This window comes from Mustela erminea, chromosome 4 (assembly GCF_009829155.1).
Source record: "Mustela erminea isolate mMusErm1 chromosome 4, mMusErm1.Pri, whole genome shotgun sequence".
Taxonomy (NCBI): Eukaryota; Metazoa; Chordata; class Mammalia; order Carnivora; family Mustelidae; genus Mustela; species Mustela erminea.
The window spans coordinates 83,508,382-83,531,898 of record NC_045617.1 but is presented as its reverse complement, the minus strand read 5'-3'; the positions used below and the strand labels follow the sequence as shown (position 1 = coordinate 83,531,898).

Sequence of the window (23,517 nt, the reverse complement as noted above, 5' to 3'; positions counted from 1 at the left end):
CCTATTCTCCAGGTCCTCTGGAAGCCGGGTTTTAAGGACATAAGCTGTGCCTACAGATACAGCCTACTCCCTTGAGCCATGCAAGCTGAACACTAACTGGGATATTTATTACCTTCAATTCCAATGCGAATATTTTTCAGGCCTCGCTCCTTTAACACTGTTTTAGCGACATCACGATTCTCAATGTATTTGAAGAATCTATAGAGCTTGGAGCTATAAAGAACTGGAAAAAGAAAAATTGAGTTAATCATAGAGTAAAGACTTCTAAAAGAGGAGGGAGACGAGCTAACAGAATCAGCCTAATGAAAGGTATACCTGACTCTGATGGGAAAAAAAAATCCAGCTGGATCACAAATGAAATATTAAGTAATGGATCAAACATAAGAAGGAAACGACATGAGAAATTCTTCTAGTCTCAGGGTGGGGAAGACCATTCTGGGTACAACATAAAACCAGGGCCATAATATAAAAATTGATACATTCAACTACCTAAAAATACAACATCTCTGCTTAGCCAAAATGACTGTAACTAAGCTAAAAGAAAACAAAAGTCAATTGGAAAAACATACTTGCAACTCACATTACAAAGGGCTAATTTTCTTACTATATATATAGAGTGGTCACAAATAGAGAGCCTACACAAATCAATTCTGTAATGAGCAAAAGCACATATAAAGTTACAGAAAAGTAAATTAAAAGGCTTTTAGAAATTAAAAAGATGGTAAGTGTTGATCATGAAATGAGAAATGTAAATTAAAACATAAATGCAATGCTATTTTTTACCTATCGGTGTGACAAAGAAGTTCAGTAAAACACTGTTTTGGTGAGGATGTGCGAAACAAACCTGTCATATATTGTTTTGTAAGTGTAATATGGAGAATTTGACAACATTTATCAAAATTATGAAATAACAAAGCTTTGGCACACAAATTTCATTTCTAGGAAGATTATTCTCTAGAGATACACATGTGTGAAGACTGTTTAAGAGGTATTTACTGCAGCATCATTTGTAATTTATAGTTTCAAAGTCCAACAACAGAGCTAGTTAAATCAGTCACAGCACAGTCACATGGTGGAATACTATACAGCCATTAAAAAGATTGTGGAAAATTTCTATGTTAGACATGGTGTTGAATAGGTTGATATGGAAGCATTTGGAGAAAAGGAAAAACCGTGGATGTAACTGCTTATGTATGTGCACTGATTACATCTGAGGGATATTAAAAAAACAGGAGGAAAACCGAGTGGGTGAGGCAGGGTTAGGATTAAGACTTTTCAATGTATATCCATCCTTTTGTACTTTGAGTTGTTACCAATTCAAAGGATTTAAAAATGAAACCAGCAGAGAGAAGAGTGACACCATTTAAGGGCCTCAGTGTGGCCTCCGTATCACCACCGTCTCTGACAGACACCAGGCAGCAGTGGAAGGTGTACACGTTGGAGGCTCAGCACAAACTTTAGCCCTGCAGCAAGCACACTGCTCGTGCAGGTGAGTGTACTCATCGCCAGCTCAACGGTGATATTCCCGGTGCTTCCGGGAATGCTACTCTGGGCAGTGCGTTTGTTGTGGAAAACATCTACACCGTGCAGGTTTCGCCTACTTTGGGAATATTCCTCCCCCATGGGAGGAGGGTGGTCTTCATCCCAGTCCACAGAATCCTCATCCGTCAGCACAACGATGTGGCACTCTCGCTCCCCTTTCTTGGCACAGCCCACCATGATGGGCAAGATGAGCTCTTCGAGGTAGTGGTCAAACTGCTTGTGAGCACCATCGTTAGACAGTTCATGCAGCAAAGCACCTGGGGAGAGACACTGTAGGTGAGCATCCTCTTGGCCTGAGTGCAGATATTACTGGCGGGAAAAAGACTATGAGGTACTGGCTGTCATCACTGAGAAGTTCTAGAGTCATAGCCCATTAAAGGCAGAAATGGTTTTTTGCTTCGAGGCGCTAATTAAGCAGATTTTGTTAGATATGTTGCACATTTTACCACTCTAACTTTTTTCATGTTTATTATTAGCAAGAGGGAGGGAGGAGTAGGGGACAAAGGGAGAGAGAAAGAATCCCAAGCAGGTTCCAAGCCCAGTGTGGAGCCGATGTGGGGCTTTATCCCACAACCCCAAGATCATGACCTGAGCAGAAACCAAGTCAGATGCTTAACCAACTGAGCCACCCAGGCGCCCCCCCCCATGTTGAATAATCCCTGAGCACTTTGACTAACTGAAGTTTTGTTAGCGATACAATGTCAAACCACACACATTAATTCTACAAGAGAAAGAACCATCATTTGTAGTACCTCTTCTGAAGATGCTCTGGACCCCAATTTCATGGAGTTATGGTACCACAGAAGAGGGATCATCTGAAGTTTGAGGACACCAAGGGACTTGCTCTAAGTGTGCGCTAGACCCAGTAGAGAGACCACAAGTCTAGAGAACTTCATGGAATATGCAGGGAAATGTTATCATGAACCTCAAAGAATATTTTTTAAATAATTTCAGGAAGCCTAGGTGATGATAAGAGAATGGCGTTTGTAGTCAGACAATCAGCTCTAATCCCAGCTTTTTAGAGTTTTGAACAAGTTAATTTCTCAGTCTTCTCATTTGTTAAATGGGGTTATTACCAGACTTGCAGGGCTCACTGCTTTAAGACTTAAGCAAGTTCACATCTAGAAAGTACTAAGTAAACATGAAGTTAATGATAAAAAGAATTCTAAGAAGAACCCAGCTAATTTATGCTGTTTGACTCTGCTCACTAATGTCCAAGAGTCAGTATCCTTATTTATTAGCTGAGACACCAAGGTCCCTGAGAGGGGAAGCAGTTAGCTCAGTGCCTCACTGGACAAGCTGGATTCAGAACCCGCCACACATTCTCTTTGGTTTATTCCACGTCCTCACAGAGCTGTGAAGCAGGAGAGGGAAAGGTTAGTATCACGTCTCTGCCTCTGCGAATGGTTTTCAACCCATGCTCGAAACTTTTTAGTGATAAAGAATAGCAGTTGACTCCAAGCGAACTCAAAGTTCAGCTTCTCAAATGCAGCTCAGAGCTGCTCTTGTACTTACTCAGATCTTGACATCGGATAGTGTTGAAGTCAAAGTTAATGCAGAGATAATCGCATGTATCTCTAAGATCTGGAATAGAGATGCCATCAGGACAATTGATGATACCAGTTTTGTAATAATCCTGTAAAAAGGTTAAAAAGAAGAAATGTAGGCAAAGAACTAAGATGAGGAATGACCTCTTCAACCCCTCATCCATTCCTGGTTCTGTTAAAATGGTAGGTTATTAGAACTGTCACCCGCTGGCTGACTTGTCAGCTGGCAGAGTGGCTCCTGGCTCTCTGATGTGCTTAATCACAGCCTGATAGCTGACTGAGCTCACACAAACAAGAGGTACTTCAGGGAGAGAAAATAGAGGGAACGGGAACTGGAACTAGAGACCCTGAAGTCAGTAACAATTTGATGGAACTCTCGAGGCTTCTGCCTGTGCCTGCCCCCGGGGAAGACGATGCCACAAGAAGGGTCCTACACACCAGCACTGTTCGAAATACAGTTGCACTGATTCCTTCGGCAATCTCATACTCTCCCTTCTCGTTGGGCCGAGTGAAATTGTACTCTCTTCCTGGTCCAAACATTCTGAAAGACATCGGACAACAATGTCAGACAGCTGGATTCTTCACCCATGAGGACCGCTCCCTTCTTCACCTCATTCTGGAAGACTCCATTCCATGTTCTCATAGTATAAATTAAAAACACATCAGTGAGACCCAACCCCTATGAAGAAGCTCCCTCCAGACATTAAAGGTGGTAGCAATTGCTTGCAGCATTTGAGAGCAAGGAGAAATGAAGCAGCCAAGTCTTCAGGGATCACCAGTGGTAAGCTTCCAGGACAGCAAATGAAGTAAAGCAGCATCTGCAGAACTGGCCCTTGGAAACTCTCTGGTGTGTGTGAGGGCTGCCTCTCCTGCCCTCCCCAGTGGCAATGGATATGCCCGCAGCTCAGGAAGACTGTGCTTCTCCTGCTCCTGACCCTTCCTGGTCCTTTCCCTACTTTGTTAACCTACCTTATCTAGCATGCAGTGGTTCCCTGGTTTGCTTTTCAGTATCTAATGTGATAGATGCATCTGTCCTGGTGGGTGCAGACGTTACTGTCCTCCCATTCCTGGTACATTCTGATGCTGGAGCTCTGGGGAAAATACCCTTCTTCAATCCAAGGAGTAACTCTAATGATAGGAACTTCGGGTCAAGCAGATAGGGATGGAGGTATTAGGCTTATCTAGTGGTTCGGCATAGTTTAGAGAGGCGAACCTGCTCTGTACATGAACTTAGAGGTCAGGAGGGCACAGGAAGATCTTGCCTTTTCTTACTCATCTTTTCCATTCTTCCTCCCTCCCTTTCAGATCCCCTCCAGGAAAACTGGCCCCTTGACTTCCACCACTCCTGTTGGGAAACCAGTGTGAGGGACAGGGCAGGCGGGCAGGCTCTTCGGCCAGCTTGATTTAAGTTCCCAGTGGTGCCGTCGCCATTTCCTTCCTCAACCTGCTGGGAAGCCTGGCTGGCTCTTCGGTGTTAAAACTCTTTTCCTCTACCCTAAATTGGCTGCTTTTCAAAGGTCTGAAAAAGATTCCAAATCACATACTTTCCAAACACTAACACCATACATAAGAAATCCATCCTGATAAAAGTGTCTTCAAAGAATGCTGACATTTCTAAACATTCTGGTTAAAGTCCAACCAAAACAGCTATGAATCAAAATAGTGAACAAAATGCGATGCAATGCCCCCCTCCCCCCACAAATTCTCATCAGCAAGACCTAGCTCAGAGTTATTTTTCTGGTAATGGTATGGATGAACATTAATCCACTTGCGATCTTTCAACCCCTCCCCTTTGTGACTAATGGCTCACATTTTTTAAGCTCACTGACTAGGCTTACCAACACTGTATGTAACCTCTGGACAGAGCAAACCTAAGTAACTCTCGGAAACAATAGCCTCAGCTGAAGAACCACCTAGATTAAGAATCAGACTCTCTCATCATGGAACAACTCATTCCTAGATTCAAAGAATGAGGGTCAGCTAAGAATCTATTAATCATGGGTGCTTGGGTGGCTCAGTGGGTTAAGCCTCTGCCTTTAGCTCAGGTCATGATCTCAGGGTCCTGGAATTAAGCCCTGGCATCAGGGTCTCTGCTTCAGCAGGGAGCCTGCTTCCCCCTCTCTGTCTGCCTCTCTGCCTACTTGTGATCTATCAAATAAATAAAAATCTTAAAAAAAAAATCTATTATTCAAACAGAAAATGCTTGCCTCTCTTCTTATGATCACTACTGTCAGAGGCAATCTACTTTGAAGAGCCAGCCAGTGCTGCAAGAACACTGTTTTTGGGTGTGTGTAGGGTGGTGGTGGGGTGGGCAGTGGTAGTGACCCCAAGACTGAGGACAGGAAGTCAAATCTGATAAAATGTAGGGCCAATCTGGAAAATGTTTTAATGTTCTAGATTAGTCTTTTTTTGTTTGCTTGCTTGTTCTAGTTTAGTCTTAATTCAGAGGTTTGAGAAGTATCAGATTTGGTTCTGGCTAAAAATGGTTCATCATGAATCTGTATGTATATGTTCAAATATAAGTATATTTGAGTAGCTGGATTTCATTTAGCCTAAAATTCAACAAATGAGTGTGGTCCATTCTGATTTCTTTTTTTTTTTTTTAAAGATTTATTTATTTGAAAGACAGAGATCATAAGTAGGCAGAGAGGCACGCAGAGGAGAGGGGGGAAGCACGCTCCCTGCCTAGCAGAGAGCCCCATGCAGGGCTTGATCCCAGAACCCCGAGACCATGACCTGAGCCGAAGGCAGAGGCTTAACCTACTGAGCCACCCAGGTGCCCCTCCATTCTGATTTCTAAATCAGTTCAAATTAGTCCAAAGTCCTGAGTGAGGCTAAATCTTTATATAAGATCTACTTCCAAGTAAATGAAAATCCTCAAAAGCCAAAGGTCTGTGTGTAATATACATACACACATTATTATTTTTACTCTTATCCCAATTTGCTCTGCCTCATGTTAAGGTCTCTGGTTGGCCAGAAGGAGCATGTCCTAACTCCTAGCCCAGGCTCCAAGAACACTTTCTGGCCAGTGTTCCTCCTTGGTAGGCTTTTTCCATTTCCTAAACTCTAACCCTAAAATGCTGGAGGCAGGAGATGGGGAGAGGAGGATAAGATTGTGGTCTCAATGAAGCAGCACAGAGAATGGAACATGACGAAAAGAGAGAGCAGGCACAAAACAATACAACAGGAAGACATAAAGACTCCGTTTTGGAAAACTTGAATAGAGACGGAGGTATCAGAAAATGACAGCATGACACCTGCTGCCAAGCACAGTGGGCGACAGATGGCAGGCAAAAGTCTGTTCCATAAAACAGCTTTGCTATTGTGTCATTTGGAACACAATTCTATTTTTTATTAAAAGACAAAAGAAAAAAAGAACCCACAACTTAGATCTCCCCTTAACCCTATCTTTGACCTGTGGAACTCAGGCAAGATTACTTTTGTGAGGGTGTACTTATTGTGCATCTTATTATGGATAAGATGGGTAAGAAATGAGGTGTGTGACTTCTGTTTTAGAGGGAGTTTATTGAGGAAGAGGGAAGGATATTCAGCAGATTATTTTCCATAGTCCTGATTGCACGCCCTTCTGTGGGGGCCCATTGTGCTGTACTGGCTTTGTAAACAGAGTACATCCCCCAAATTGTCAACACATAAATAGCTTTGTACAAGCTTGCCCTCCCTGTCTCACAAAGATATGAAGGTAGAAAAATAAGCAACCGCAGGCCTTCTTTTCCTCACATCTAGTGCAAGATAAACAGCAGGTACTTCTATTCATAGAGAACACAGTGAATTTGGAAGGAAATTATCATCAATTACCTTCCCAACATGGTATCCGGATGAGCAGTGAAAATTTGTGGATTCACAACAAAACGTGTGCCATCTACAAGAAGTGTCACTTTCTCTGGTGCCTGGGAATGAACGTTACTGCCAAAGCCCACAGTGCTGTTTCCAAATCGTTCTGGAGCCATAAAGGATTCATGGTTCCGTTTATTCCCATTTTGGAAGCAGGAGCCTTTGATGTCCTCGGGAAGTGGCATTATGTGAGGGAACTGAAGATTTGCTGGCTGAGAGGCATAGTCAAGTGAAAGGTCTAAAAGATCATACAAACAAACCAAAATAACTTGACAGCAAAAAGCCTTGGGGGAAAAGATAAATCTCGTCTCTTTAAAAAACAACAACAACAAAAACCCTCAAACTTTTAGGTGTTCGCAGGCAAAAAACTCTTGCCCTGAACAAGTAAAGGAAGAATAAGCTAGAGATTCATATTGGATCCCCCTGAGCTTTTTTACAGGTTTGTATGTTGGGGAGGAGAGAATGGAGGCAATAATGCCCACATTTCAAAGTGATTTAAAAATTTTAAAGTAAATTATGTGCATGGCTTAAAAATATTTAAACACTAGAGAATTTCTGTGGATAACCAGCAAGGTTCTGCCAGACTCCAAGCCCTCCCCCAGTCTTGTTTCACAGAGGCAGTCACTTTTTACTTCTGTTTACACTTTTAGCTCTAAATAATACTCTCATAGTTCCTGTGTTTTATTTAAGGAACCTGCTACTTCTGGGTGCAGAAACTATTCCTTTCCCACATCCTTCTAAAAATTTCCAAATGTTTCTAAATGTTATTTCCCAGAAGGGATGACAGTCTCTAATTGTCTAAGGCATTACCTTTCCTAGAAATTCACATAAAAATGCATTTTCACTATGCACTGGAGAATCCTAACATCACCAGGACCATTTTTTGAAGAGGCAGGGCTTGCCCTCAGCAGAAAGGTTCCAGTGCAAGTGGCCTTGGGTTAGGATTCCTTTATGGAAACCGTTTTTGTGCTAGTATCACCAAGGAGGCATTTCCTTTAAGTAATTTATTTAATTTTCTAAACACTGTTCTTGTCTCTAAAATGAGAATCATGTTCACTTCAACTCCCTCAAAGGATTCTTCTATCAACTGAATTAAAGTATGTGAGAGCACTTCAAAGTGTGTTAATACCATATCATGGAAAAAAGGCTTAAAACCAAATATGTGAAATTTGGATATAATGCAGAAGACAACTGGGGGAAATTTTTATGAAAGCATTATCAAAGGATTCTTTTAAACTGGCAGATCTCCTAATATATTTTAATGTAAAAAAGTCTCTCACGAAAAATTTCAAACATACCAAAGTTAACACAATATGCATATCTTGTCACCTAGATTTAACAAGCTTAATTAACTTTTCTACATTTTCTTAAAATACTTTTATGAAAAAAGTAACAGGTTAAAGATACAACTGAGTGTCTGACTCCTATCCCACACGAATTTTAAGTCTGTATACAATAATTCATGAACAGGGTTACCTGCTCTTCACTTGCAGGAAATAAGCCTGATTTCAGGCCCTTAGATAACCAAATAAATTGTGAGCTAGAGTGCACTCACATTTCTTCCCCATTTGCTTCTGAAGGAAAGGAAACCAAAATCTAGACCAAACACCAACTGAGGGTTCACATTCTACAGCTTTGGACAGATTCAGTGTGGCCCTGTTGTTTGCACAAGAGCCAAGCTTCCATACCACCCATGGACAAGCTTCTAGCAAGAAACGCTTACATCACCAAGATGGCTTTCACTTTCAAAATGCTGTTATAAAATGAAAGTAGGTACCCACATCATAAATTCAGGATGCTTGGTTCCCTACCCACTCCACCCCCCAACAACGAAGCAGTTCCAGTGGGCTGATTCCTGAAGGGCGCCTCAAGTCCCACGCGGTGTACATGGGTGAGAAGGAAGGGGAACTCAGTGCACAAACTCCCCTCAATGGCACACTCTAGGATGGCAGGCATGCCCTGCTCTTCTGCCAGCGGACGCATCTAGAATACCACAGGCTGGTTAGAAAGACATGGGTTCAAATGGCAGCTGCCCACCTCCTACCAGTGTAGGCCTGAGCACGTTCTGTTAAGTTCCTGAAATTTCCTTTCTTTCCTTATCTGCACAAGGAGGAGGACTCTAAGCAGGGATCAGCACATTTTCTGTAAAGGGCCAGAAAGCTCTGTGGGTCACAGTCTCTGCCATTGTAGCTGCAAAGTAGCCAAAGACCATATGTAAACAAACAGGCATGATGGCAGCATTTTAAAAATGTACAAAACAGGTAGTGATTTAGATTTGGCAACAGTCTGCCATCCTTAATCTAAAAACACGTAGCCCAGTGAGCACTCAATAAACAGTAACTGCTATTGTGAGTGTTGCCGCTGCCTTTATTCAAAGTTAAAAAGAAGTGGACAGTTTATCAAGAGCCTGCATATCCATTAACTCCGAAGTCTCCCAGTCCTGTGAAGTAAGAATATTAACATCCCTGTTTTCCGGATTAAGAAAGCAGGGCTCGGAAAGATTAAGGAGCTCATCCACCGTTATAGACGATAAATAGCACAGCTAGACTCTGAATCTGTCTTGTGACTCCAGACCCAGGACTATCTTTCTCATACCGTTACCGCTGAGTTAGACGTGTGGGACTGAGTGAGTCAGTGGGGCTGTTATGTGGCAGTCAGCCTTCTGTAACTAAGCCAGTCTGCTGGAGAGGTTATTTATGCCTTCCGGGTAGAGTGGACGCTCATGGGTCAGAAAGCCCTCCAAATTCAGTCAAGATCTAACCATCGTACCATCGCTCCTGGGCCCTAGAGGGTAAGTGAGACTCTGAAGAGCAGAAGCAGCCAGGCTATTTGTTTCTCTCTCCTGGGCCACAGCTGTGGGGTCATCGCTTAGGCAGCTGCCCTCCTGCCGCAATGCCCTGTCGCTCTCGCTGCCGCGGTGAACGTTCATCCTTGAGTTCTGGATCCTGAACTGTCTGCTGGGCCAGAGAAAAAGCCTGGAAGACAGGAATGTGCAGGATTTAGAACACTCTCCAACAGACTTCCAAGGACTTCTGAAGCATGAAAGCTGAGGTGGAGAACTCATAGACGGCTCACATTCTTGTTTGAAGAAGAAATGACATCTTAAACTTATTTCTGTGATTTTATTTTGGGATAAAATTTAATGATCTCTACCAAATCACTAACAATTTAAGAATGTTGATCAACTTGTTATTTGAGAATAATTTTAAGCTGTATCCAAAACCAGACATCACACCCACCATTTTGGCCCCAATCATGATCAGTTCTACAAGTTAAATGGTAGTGCAGTAATTTGGTGTTGTTTAGATCACAGTCACAAAAGAGGGGAAGGATCCAACAGGTCAATTAAAGAAAACCTGCCCATATGTGAAAAATAATCAAGACACATGTGTTCCTGCAACAACTAAGCACTAGGAAATGAAAACTATCAAATCTTTCATTAGCATTATGGTTGTTGAAACAAGAAATCACCTGCACTAAAGAAAAAACAAACAAACAAACAAGCAAAATTTGACTTACAGTACCCAGGTTCCTCTTTATAAGTTCTCTTTTACTTTCTGTACCTTATGCTCAACCCCCAACCCCAACCTCAAAATTACACCAAGACATCATTGGCTAGAAGGCTAACTCCCCCAGGCAGTCCAGTCATGGGAGGAACACATAACGAGCTATCTCCCTGTGCTAGGCATTTGCTCATCAGGCAGAATGGGGGTGGGGGGGTGGGGGGACTATGTGAAAAGCTTCATACCTTTCTTCCAGGTAATCCTGCCTTGCAGCCCTTCCATCCTTAGGGGATGCACAACTATGTGAAATACTCCTGAAGTTCACCTTAATTATTATTCTATTATACTGATTTCTACTTGCAATTTCAGTGGAAGAATCATCTTACATCACCACTGATTTTTATCCAAGTGGATTGCATGCTAACACCATTTCAGGAAGAAATTAGGTCACTAAGGGCAGTAACATGTAGCATGTAGCGGTTAAAACAGATCCCTAGCAACTGGTAAAGTCAAAACCACCACTGCCCTCAAGTTTTATTCAGATGTCAAAATCAGGTCTATAGAACAGGGTAAGAAAAGGATCCATGGAACTGGAAAGAGCTTATTGCCAACACTGGAAAGACCAAAAGGGGGTGTTTCTTTAAGCTTAACTGGTTCTGAATGACAATGTTTCACTTAATCTGTAGATACGGTTTCTCAGCTCTTCACTAGGATTAACGCTTAGTGGCACACATTAAGAAATCGCCCAATGCAACATTTCCCAAAGTCTTCTATGAATTAATTCCTCTATAATCCTAGAATGACAGAATGAAACTCTCTTAAACTTTGAAACCAAAAAAGTTAACTGACACCAGAAGATTTTACAGTAGCCTGTTTAAACCTAATACCACTCCCCTTGCAGGATGATACATTCATTCAACTTTGAATGTGTATTTTCACTGCCAACCTGGTTCAATTCTGTAACCATCCCCCAAATGAACTGTGGCCCTCAGAACAGTTCTAAGGAAAAAGAAAAAGGAAAAAGAAAAAGCAAAGCACTTAAACAATACAGTCTCTATTGCTAAAAAACTATTTTTGGCCAAAATGCAGTCCTAAAAGTCATAGCAGCATACAATGACAAAAACCAAAGGATCGTGCTGCCCCTGGCACACTGAAGAGTAGCTGACGAGACTGCTTCAGGAAAGAAGTAGAAGTATAAATATATATATATATATATAAAAATTAAGTATTTTATTTATTTATTTGTCAGAGAGATCACAAGTAGGCAGAGTGGCAGGCAGAGAGAGAGCGGGAAACAGGCTCTCTGCTGAGCAGAGAGCCCAATACAGGGCCCGATCCCAGGACCCTGAGATCATAACCTGAGCTGAAGGCAGAGGCTTAACCCACTGAGCCACCCAGCTGCCCCAGGAGTCAGAAATATATTAATAATGGAGCTCAGACTACATGGCCATCAAGAAAACTTAACATCCAGCAAGCAGCTTGAGCTTCACTTCCACACAGTATGTGTAAGCATTTTATAATATTATAAAATTGTATTTTATATATTTATAATATTATAAAATTATGTATTACAAAATTATAATATAAATAATAAATAATAAATAATTTTTTTTTCCATAGGCCTCACATGAAGGCTCATATTTTGTTAAGTCATGATTTTGCAGACCTGGAATAGCAAGACCACTTAGCTTCATAATCTCCCATATTGGAAAATTTAGACACAATCTTTGGTACTGGAATTATCTCCACATATTTCTTGCACCTAAAAACAGACACACCAGTTTCTCCCAAGAACATAATCACCTTGAGTATTAATCCAAAATAACTTCTAGTTATAATAAATCTATGTATTTTCTTCTTACTTGGGATTTATTCTAATCAATTATTTCTGAAGAAAACAAGGTAATTGCATGGATCACTGTGCCATTAAGTACAATACCTTGCACTAAACTATTCAGATTTTTAAAATCTAGATATGATAGGGTTAGGAGCAAACAACCCTAACATGAATCTATCTCAAAAGCATAACGCTTTCAGACTGTAAATGGTACAAGGGTTATGATCTTTTTTTTATTTAATTGACAGAGATCACAAGTAGGCAGAGAGGCAGGCAGAGAGAGAGAGAAAGAGAGGAGAAAGCAGGCTCCCCACTGAGCAGAGAGTCCGATGCGGGGCTCAATCCCAGGACCCTGGGATCATGACCGGAGCCGAAGGCAGTGGTTTTAACCCACTGAGCCACCCAGGCGCCCCTATTTATTCTTTTAGAAAGATTTTATTTATTCATTTGAGACAGAAGAGTATGAACAGGAGAGGGACAGAGGAAGAAGGAGGAACAGACCTCCTGCTGAGTGGGAAGCCCAACTCAGGGCTGGATCCCAGGACCCCAGAATATGATCTTTTTTAGAAGGCAGTATCTTTTCTTTTCTTTTTTTTTTTTTTAAACATTTTATTTATTTGACAGACAGAGATCACAAGTAGGCAGAGAGGCAGGCAGAGAGAGAGAGAGAGAGAGAGAGAGAGAGAGAGGAGGAAGCAGGCTCCCCGCAGAGCAAAGAGCCCGATGTGGGACTCGATCCCAGGACCCTGAGATCATGACCTGAGCTGAAGGCAGCCGCTTAACTCACTGAGCCACCCAGGCGCCCCTCTTTTTTTTTTTTTTTAACTTCAGAGTAAGCTGGGTGGTGAAGATGAGGTAGGATGCCACAGAATTTGGTAAATAAACCAATCTACCCTTCATCTATACACCATAATTAGATTTAGAAAGTAATTACAACTTTTTCCAGAATTTTTGCTAACAGTGTTTTAGTTTTCTTTATCTTTACTAATCTGGTAAGTGAAATGTGATAGCTCATTTTAATGTGATAAATTAACAAATCATTTCCATTGTTTTTTTCATCAAAAATTTTACCTTTGAGATCCTTAAAATTTTACCTTTGGGTGGGTGGGGAAAAACAACCATGCTGGGCAGGTATTAGGTAATAGTGATTTATTCATATCAAGTTTGTCAGGCTTGACTAGAACCACTGGGTGTTTCCCAAGACTGCTCTCATCTCCCTGGAAGTCTGAGAGAACGAGGTATGATTACAAGACCACCCACTAGACTGAAGCAAAGCAGGTTCTGGCTTCGGCTTTGTTATTAACTAGCCATGTCACCAAAACATCCTTTAAGCTTCAGTATTTTCATCCATAAAAAAATGGAGGAGGATGTCTGCCATTACCAAGTCAGATAAACCTTTCTCAAACAGGAGGCAGGACAAAGCGCTCAGAACTCATGAGGCACCATACAAAAGACAAGAGATGAGCCTGGGAGACATGTGTCAATCTCCCACATACAGCAGCTCAGTATTTCTTTAGCTCTCTAAGCCTGTCATCACACTCATCCTCTACTTTTGAATATACTTACGTTCTGACTATTGTCCAGTCTGATCTCAGCCACCTTCCTCATTTTGATTCAGTGAGACGATACCCTGTACTGTTGCTGGAATTCTACAAATTATTTTTGGCCTCAGTTGCCTAACTTTTCATTTGCACCTGACCTTCTGTGTCTTTCCGTTCTCCCACCCCCCAACTCAACCCAGAAAAACACCGTATCTTCCTCTTCTATTGACAAGCTGTCTTTTCTTTAGCTATTTTACTCCTGCAGAATTTTAAAAAACAAAGAATAATCCTGTACTCAGGCAGTACAGATTTATTGCTGTTGACAGAAAATACTAAGATAAAAATCACCCATAATTCCTCTTCCAGACTTTCCTAAGCATAAATACATAGATATATTTTTTTATTTTTACAATTTGAAATTCTGCTGTTAATATTATGCTATATTTCCCAACATACCATGATTTTGCCTGTAGGTCAACAATTACACTCATATCATTTTCAATGGTACTTAACATTCTATTACGTGGTTATACCAAATTTCACGTTTTATTGCCTTTTTTTTTTTAAACATTCGATCTTTACCCCATAGAGAATTTGTTTTGTATACAGCATGAGGTATGGATGTACCAAAATTCAAATGGTTAACCAATTAACTGCCTTAATATATTCTGAGGAGTCCATTTTTTTCCCATACTGATTTGAGATGTCACTTTTATCACATACTAACAGATAATAGATGCTTGATCTGGTTTTTACATTCTGTTCCACCAATTCATCTACTTCTGTGCCAATGTCATGTATAATTTCAACTGAACAATCTTGCCATCATTTTTCTATGTCCCTTAGCTAGAAGTTCTAAAATGGTTTTTTTTTTTTTTTAAGATTTTATTTATTTGACAGAGAGAGATCACAAGTAGGCAGAGAGGCAAGCAGAGAGAGAGACAGGAGGAAGCAGGCTCCCTGCGGAGCAGAGAGCCCGATGCGGGACTCGATCCCAGAACCCTGAGATCATGACCTGAGCTGAAGGCAGAGGCTTAACCCACTGAGCCACCCAGGTGCCCCAAGTATTTTTTTCTTTTTTAAAGATTTTATTTATTTATTTGACAGACAGAGATCACAAGTAGGCAGAGAGGCAGGCAGAGAGAGAGGAGGAAGCAGGCTCCCTGCTGAGCAGAGAGCCAGATTCCGGGCTCAATCCCAGGACACTGGGATCATGACCTGAGCCAAAGGCAGAGGCTTTAACCCACTGAGCCCACCCAGGCGCCCCTCTAAAATGGTATTTTTAAGTTGTACACAGGAAAATTTTTTCTTCTAATTTTTAACATCATGTCTTAAATTATTTATATATTTTTCTGCCTTGAGTAACATATTTAGTTTAAAATCACTGTGATAAGAGTCATTGAATATTACATTTGATGGATAGCAATTACACACAGACTCCTTTTACCAGGTTTGTTATCCAAAATATAGCCTTGTTTTTAAAGATTTTATTTTTTAAGCAATCTCTACACCCAACGTGGGGCTTGAACTCACAACCCTGAGGTCAAGAGTCACTTGCTCCACCAACTGAGCCAGCCAGATCCCCATTTGTTCCATCTTTTATTATAGGAAGTAAAAATTCACTTTACCTGAAAAGATTACTGCCATAATTCATTCCAATGAAATATTAAAAGTATGTATGGATAATAGAAAACTATTAAAACTAAAGCAATTTTGCTGTTTATTGTTGAGACATTGTTTAATCAAATTTTTAATTCCAAAGTAAAACCTAAGTTTCCTTAGCTATTTTAACATATAAAAATACATATGCATTAAAGAATATGTCTAGGTTAATACTGCAGCTATACTAGAAGACTTCTATGCAGAAAAAGAACTCAAGATACTGTACTTCTTAAATACCGATCAAGATTTTTACACATGCCCTTCTTACATACTCTCTACATGAGCCTAAGCAATTAATCCCTAGTAAAGATCAACCCCCTTGCCCTAACTGCTTTATCTTTCAGTTTCTATTTCTTTTCAAAGAACTGGTGCTATAAAATGTTTTCCCACTTACCATACCATTTCTTAAAAAAGTCTCAAATTAAGGGAAGTTATATTTAACCATAACCTATGCCGCCACCCATATTTGCCAGCAAGTGCTCTGAAATCAGACTGCATAGTTTGGTTCTTGATTCCACTACTTATTTGCTAGGTTAATCTGCGCACATGACTAATTTCTCTGACACTCAATTTTCTCATCTGTAAACTGATAATATCTATTTGAAAGAGCTATTTTAAGGATCACAAATACTTTAGATTGAGTACGATCTCTGATATATGGTAAACACTGCAAATAGCTGTTACTATTCATATATTCAAACGTAGCTTCAGGCTTATTAAAAATCATATTCAAAAACATTTTGAAATCTTTGCTTGTTTTTTTCTTGCATTATTACCTACCTACCACATCATCCCTCATCTCCATTCTAATACCAACAACCTCTATTTATCTATGTGTAGCTGTACTTTTTATATTAAGAATAACTGCTGGATTTTGAATGTGTCCATTTGCAGAGGTAATAAAATTCAATTATGGTACCACTGTTAACTCTTAATTTCAAACATTTAATGATAACAGACATGTTACTTCCTTAAACCAAACCTGTAATTTTAGAAATAAAAACTACACAGCTTTCTTTTTTGGAAAGTAGGCTCCATACCCAATGCAGGGCTTGAACTAATGACCCTGAGATCAAAAGCTGTGTGCTCTACCTAGTGAGAAAACTGTATAGCTTTCTAATGAATCTTATGTATTAACTAAACACTTTTATCAGCTAGGTTTCTTTCTTTTTTAAAAATTTTATTTATTTGAGACACAGAGAGAGAGAGAGCGCACAAGTGCCGTAGGGGACAAAAAGGGAAAGGGAGAAGTAGAATCCCTGCAGAGCAGGGAGCCCAATGTGGAGCTTAATCCAGGACCTTGAGATCATGACCTGAGTTGAAGGTAGACACCCAACCCACTGAGCCACCCAGGCGCCCCTCATTTTCTTTGAAAGTTTTTAAATCTCCAGGAAAATGGAAAAGTCATTACAATCAGTACATTCATATACACCCCTCAGACTTAACAATGATCATCCTGTCTCATTTGTGTGTGCTTACACTTCCTTCCCCTCCCCATACATTTTCCAAATCACCTGAGAGTTACAGATGGGTGCACTTCCTATCCTTAATACTTCTGTATGCATAGTCTAAGAATTACGACATTCTCCTATAAAACACGACAGTACCATTTCATCTAAGAAAATGAACAATTCTATAATCTCAACATATAATCCATAACCAAATTTACTAATTTGGCCTCAAATTTTCCTCTATAGCCTTTTTTGGGGATCCATAATCCAATCAAGGCCCATTCCTTGCATTTGGCTATTCTCAATCTTTTAATATTACATATTCCTTCCCCCCATTTAAAAAAAAATATTTATTTTAAAGAGAGAGAGTACAGACAGGGAAAGGGAAAGAAGCTGGAGCCCTGTCCAGGATACAGGGCTTGATCTCATGACGCATAACCCTGAGATCACAACCTGAGTTGAACTGAAGAGCTGAAAGCTCAAATGACTAAGCTGCCCAGACACCCCTGAAACTGACATTTTAAAAAAGTATAGGTCAGTTCCAACATCCTGGATCTATTTCCATATAAGTAAAATATTTTCTTGTGACTAAACAAGAATATGACAGATGGCAACTGTATCCTTCCAAACATCATATTAGAGGCACATAATGCCAGGTTACCCCACTGTAGGGGATAAGTTTGATCACCAGTTAAAGGTGAAACTATATTAATAGCCTACAAAATAGAATGTAAGGCAAAAAACTACAGAAGTTGGGGAAGGCATAAAATTCAAAGATGGGGGCACCTGGGTGGCTCAGTGGGTTAAGCCTCTGCCTTTGGCTCAGGTCATAGATCTCAGGTCCTAGGATCGAGACCCCCATCGGGATCTCTGCTCGGTCGGGAGCCTGTTTCCGCTCCCCCCAACCCTGCCTACTTGTGATCTGTCAAATAAATAAAATCTTAAAAAAAAATTTCAAAGATGTCTGTTGGCAGAGCCACTTCTGTTCCTCATTTCTTCTACGTTGGAAGAGAGTCACAATGAGAGAAGAGATGCAGGAGAGAAGAGGACAGAAAGGCTGGAATTCTGTTTCCACTTCCCTTTTCTTTCCTTCTCCCCAGTGAATTGCTGAGGCCATGCTAATAGGTTGGCAGATAAAAGCACAATAACAGTAGTGACAAGTTCATATTGCGTGGATATATTTTCTTGTCTTTTCTACTTGACATCCCCAGTTTACTGCCCCCAGTACCTTTTTGTCAATATAACTTAGGTCCAAGAATGGGTTTTGTGCACAAAAAGACTATATTATAATTACTTGGATTTAAGTTAAGACTTAATACCTTGTGTTCAATTTATAACTAAGATTGCCCTTACTCAGTTTCTTTTGCAAATTTATCAAATTAAAAAAACTACGGTACTAGAAACAAAAAAATTTAAATAATATAATAAAAACTTTTATACTTACCACCCAGTTTAAAATATAAAACATGGTAATATATTAAATCCTCTATAGCCACTACCCTAAGTTTGGTATTTCCATCAGATATTTCAAACTATATCTACAATCTTCATATATACTATTTTCTTGTTTTAGCACTTCCACTGCCTACCAAGTAAATCTTTAAGTAATGAAAAAACTCTGGTAAATCTAAAAAGTTAAACTGATGAATCTAGTTTATCTCAAGTTCTTAAATATTGCAACAGTCTCAAACAGGTTTCAAACAGCAACATTTTCTTCCATCCTTAAATGAGTAATCAAATCTAAAACCCAATTACTCAAGAACACATTCTACATTAGAATCACAAATGAATCAGTTGAGATTGTTGAATATGTCAAATTGCTACAAACCCTACATTTGAAGTACAGATGGCCATGAACTTTATTCACGCGAATCATGTGCTACATACGCTTCTCAGTACTTGATGTTAGTTTTAAAAGATTTTATGTATTTGAGAGAGACAGAGAGAGTGAGTGGAGGTGGGAATGGGGGAAGGGCAGAGGCAGGCTCCCCACTGAGCAGGGCCCAACAACAAGCATGGATTTGATCCCAGGACTTTGGGATCATTACCTGAGCCAAAGGCAGATGCTTAACTGACTGAGCTATCCAGGCGCTCCATAAACATTTAATAGTCAAAAAATTTCACGAAGTAGGTGCCATTATAACCCTCATTTAATAGGTGAGGAAACAGAGGAAGGTTTGGGAACGTTCCCACAGTCACACAGCTAATAAATAGTGGAGCCAGGTTTAGAACCCAGGCTTCTGGCTTCACTGTCTACTGTTACCATCATGCTGTGTTACCTCTCCTATAGGTCTCATCTACTTCCCGATTTCTATCTAAGTTGCACAGGTTTGGAGATATAATTCCAAGCCTAAGATCTGGGGCCTGGGTATACAACCTCACTGTGACAATAATGGGCATATATAGCACCTTTTCTGTTTAAATAGTTGAGTGGACTTCTAAATCAACTAACTCCACATGGGGATTGATTTTACAGTGTGAACTTCCCAGAATTCAAAGATCTTATCTAACTCTGCTTTAACTTTCAACATTATCAAGTAAAAACTGTATAGATGAAATTCTGTAATTTCCACACAAGTATTTCTATCTTTTGATTGGATTCAACTAGTTGTAGTCATACTAGTGACACCTTTAAGCTAAGAGCAATTCAGGGCACATAACAGACCAGGAAAAGCTTAAGATTCCTAAGAAAAAGCCAGTCAACATATTATACAATCTCCAGGGTGAGGTTCCTAATGTCCAGGACACTCTTCTTCTTGTTAAAAGCTTATAATTCTTTAAATGAAGATATACAATTAAAAGGTTACTTTGGCAAACTTCCAGGAAATATCCAAGGGCCATACTATTACCAATGTCTTAAAAGGAACAGTGCAAGGCAGTGCAATTACAAAACTTAAAAATGTATCAGTCAACACAGTTGGCCATTTTATTGGAAAAAGCTAAGTGAATGTATAGCAAGAAAGATCTGAAGGTCTTAGGGGATAGACCCATGGATCAGTACAGTAGCTACAGAACATGTTGAAAATTCTGGAGACAACCCAAAATCACTATAAAAGATGGTTCAAGGACCAGTACCAATTAATGTCAAAAGTTTTCACTGAATTCTTGGCAGAAATGAGGACAATGCAATCTACACATACACAGACAGATCACTCCAGTTCAGACAGTGAGCATTGACTGAGACATCATCAATCTAATAGTTTTGCAGGAAAAAGAAGTACTAGCATATTAGATATATACATGACTTTAAGAAACATCACGATTTCAAAAATATTAAAGTTTGAACTAAAGTATAAATTATAGTATATGTTAATGTAATGCTTTCTTGGGAAGGATAGTCCTTTATACCTAAATTAAACCTTCAATTCTTTTTTGGTATTAAATGTCTTTTATGAAATAATGAGGGCAGAAAATGACGGCCAGATTTTTTTTTTTTTTAAATGTACAAAGATACTGGCAACCTTTTGACGCGCTCCCAATTTCCTTCCCCACATTTTACCAATCATGAATCTCAAAAAATCTGGATCCCAATAATCTACCTAGGACTACAAAAATAATTCTACCAGTTCAGTCCAGTCTACCTAAAAATATCCAAAAATAAAGAGTCTCTTGCTTTGCTCAATCACTGAATAGCAATCCTCGGGGAAAATCATTTCTCCTTTCTGAGTTGAGCTGAAGTCTGCCTTCCTCCCCACACCCACCCATGTTTCATTTTAGTCTTATTGCCTGGAATCCTTCAGAAAAATGGATAAAACAGAAAAACAACTGCTTGAAGGCATCAGACAACTAAGTAAAGTAGCCAAGACTTGAAGATTAGAGAGAAGCTATAATGGTCAGTTTTACATGTAAACTTGCTTAAGCTACAGTCTTAGTTCAATCAAAACACTAATCTCAGGGCACCTGGGGGGTTCAGTGGGTTGAGCCTCTGCCTTCGGCTTGGGTTATGATCTCAGAATCCTGGAATCCTGGGATCCTGGGATCCAGCCCCATGTCGGGCTCTCTGCTCAGCAGGGAGCCTGCTTCCCCCTCTCTCTCTGCCTGCCTCTCTGCCTACTTGTGATCTCTCTCTGTCAAATAAATACATAAAATCTTAAAAAAAAACAAACCCACTAATCTCGATGTTACTGTGAAAGTATATGATACATGTGATTAAAAGTCTATAATCACTTTAATGATATACAAATACAACTGCGAAAATTAAATTTCAGGTTCTGCCACCAAAAGAGATTTAGGACAAACACATAGAAGGAATCTTACATAGTTTTATGTATAGACTGTGATCTTCCTATAGAACTGTAAATCAATAGCTATTTTAAGGAGGTCAAACTTTAATAATCTTGTCAATAACTTACTGTAACTTTCCTCTAATTTTCATAACTGTATATGCTATACAAATATAAAATACTATTTTAATTTCATTTGTATTTGTTACTTTATCTGATCCTTACAAACTTTTCTATGAAACAAATAAAAACCAAACCCTCTAGTCCCAGTCCCAGACCTTTGCACTATACCCCAGTATTTTCCAAAATATTCATAAGGCTCCCCATTTTAGTAAGAACAGAGATAAAGTTTATATCTATTTTTATCATAAAGTCTTAGTATTTTAACAGTAGGAAGAATAATCTGAATCTAAAGAAAAGAATATCTTAAAAAAAAAAAAAGCCAACATTTCCTGAGAATTTACTGTGTCAGGCAGTTCTAAGTACTTTACATGAATTAACTCGACCCTAATAACCCTCTGAGATCGTAACTGTGACAATCTCTATTTCAGAGACCTAGAAACTGATGAGTACTTTATCCAAGTTAATAAATAAAGGAACTAGGATTTGAACCCAGGAAAGACTGACTTCAATGCCCACATTCTGAATTGCCACCCAATGAAGTATAATGAGGGCACTATTGAGCATAAATCTTAATGGCTTTAGAGGCAGGCAGATTTAAGTTTGAATAGTGGTTCTGCCACTTATTAGGGGTATGACTTTGGGCAAACTTAAGCTGTTTATATCTTAGATTCTCAGCTCTGTAAGGGAGGTAAATAAGCCAATGGATGTAAAAGCATTTAGTACAGTGTCTGGCACATAATGTCTAACTATTAAGCCCTTACCCTTCTAATCTACTTTCATGAATATACAAGGAAAATAGGAGAATCCAACAATGTTTAATTTGAGGACTCCAAGCAAAAATATCAAAAGGTTCTCCTGAGACACCTTGGTGGCTCAGTTGGTTAAGTGTCCAACTCTTGGTTTTGGCTCAGGTTATGATCTCAAGGTCAAGGGACTGAGCCCTACATAGGCCTCTGCACTGGGCGTACAGCCTGCTTGGGATTCTTGCTCTCCCTCACCCTTTGCCCCTCCCCCACGTGTGTGTATGCAGTGCATGCACTCACGCTCTCTCCCCCTCTCAAAAGAAAAAAAATTATCAAAAACTTTTTTTATCCATACTTATTTCCTTCCTACATTCCAGAAATGCATGTCATTAATCTTATTTCCCCTAAGAAAACATATTAAATCAGATTAGTAGTTAGATCAGTTTTATATGGTCTCCCATAGAACATCTAATAACTTCTATAACAATAAGTATGGTTACAACTTTAAAACATTCTGGACGTTGCTCAAACATCTAATATTTAATAAAAATTCGCCAATATACTTATCTTAACCTTTACTGAATTCTTAAAAAAATATTAAGTTTGTAATGTCTCTCAGGATCACAAGGTAACCATCTGTTTGCTCTTATTTGAACTTCTACTACTTATTTCAAGCTTCAGAGTCCTTAGGACTTTACTCCAGGATTTATATGGTTACATCACATTCTCTTTCAATCTCCATTTTTCCAGAAAATACTGCTTTTGTAGTCATGTGGAAATCTCTCCATCTTCTTCTACTTATAACAGAATTTCTTTCAACCTTTTCCACTTTAGAAGCATCTTTCTTGAGAAGATTTAGCAGGAAGAACACTGGGCTAGGAGCCAGGGGTCCTCACCTCTGCCATCTCATCTCTTTATCTGAAAGATGAGAGGACTGCACTAAATAAATTTGTAATAGCTTTCCTTGTATCTCTAAGCTTCATATTTCCACGATTCCGGGTCTTCCCGCTAGAAGTCACTCAGCATTCCAACAACTTTCCTAAACTTTTTACTCCAGTTAGCCAAAGAGGGGCAGGCATGTTCAACTCAGGGGCAGGAGGACACAATAATCAGGAAGTCTGGAGTTATAGAAGGAAATTGTGAACCAATTAGAAGAAGATTAATAAGAGATATGAGACAAAAAAGATGTCAAAAACAGAAGTCAAACAGCCTAACTCTAACCTCATGCCTACATATCTATTTAAGAGGAACTAAGAAAGAGAAAAAGCTTTCAGCAGTAGAGGTTACACAGTCCTTATTTCCAGCTCAAGGGAGCAATGCAACTCTGTGCCATCTTTGCAATGTTGTTGCTAAAGCGGCCTCCTACAGGCTTTGCACAAAATAGGCATTACAGGGGTATTTAATGACTGAATTAGAGTTCACCTGAACTGAAAGCTCTCATAAATGCTACCAGTACTGCTAGGTACCATGAAATCTGAGGACTCAAGTGAAAT

The 23,517-nt window shown here is 39.6% G+C and overlaps 1 protein-coding gene across 3 annotated transcripts in view; it reads right to left on the bottom strand.

Moving 5' to 3' along the window:
- KCTD20 (potassium channel tetramerization domain containing 20) overlaps window positions 1-23,517 on the bottom strand; it is a 30,104-nt gene that overhangs the window by 4,882 nt on the left and 1,705 nt on the right. For 2 of the 3 annotated variants that reach the window (XM_032339745.1, XM_032339743.1), the window contains 6 exons: window positions 9,711-9,916; window positions 6,906-7,179; window positions 3,528-3,630; window positions 3,058-3,178; window positions 1,602-1,799; window positions 113-223 (listed from right to left, as the gene is read on the bottom strand). In XM_032339745.1, coding sequence (XP_032195636.1) covers window positions 113-223; window positions 1,602-1,799; window positions 3,058-3,178; window positions 3,528-3,630; window positions 6,906-7,179; window positions 9,711-9,870 — 967 coding nt within the window. In that variant the 5' untranslated portion in view covers window positions 9,871-9,916. Of the gene's footprint in view, window positions 1-112; window positions 224-1,601; window positions 1,800-3,057; window positions 3,179-3,527; window positions 3,631-6,905; window positions 7,180-9,710; window positions 9,917-23,517 lie in introns of those variants that run through there. The other variant, XM_032339746.1, reaches the window with a different exon arrangement.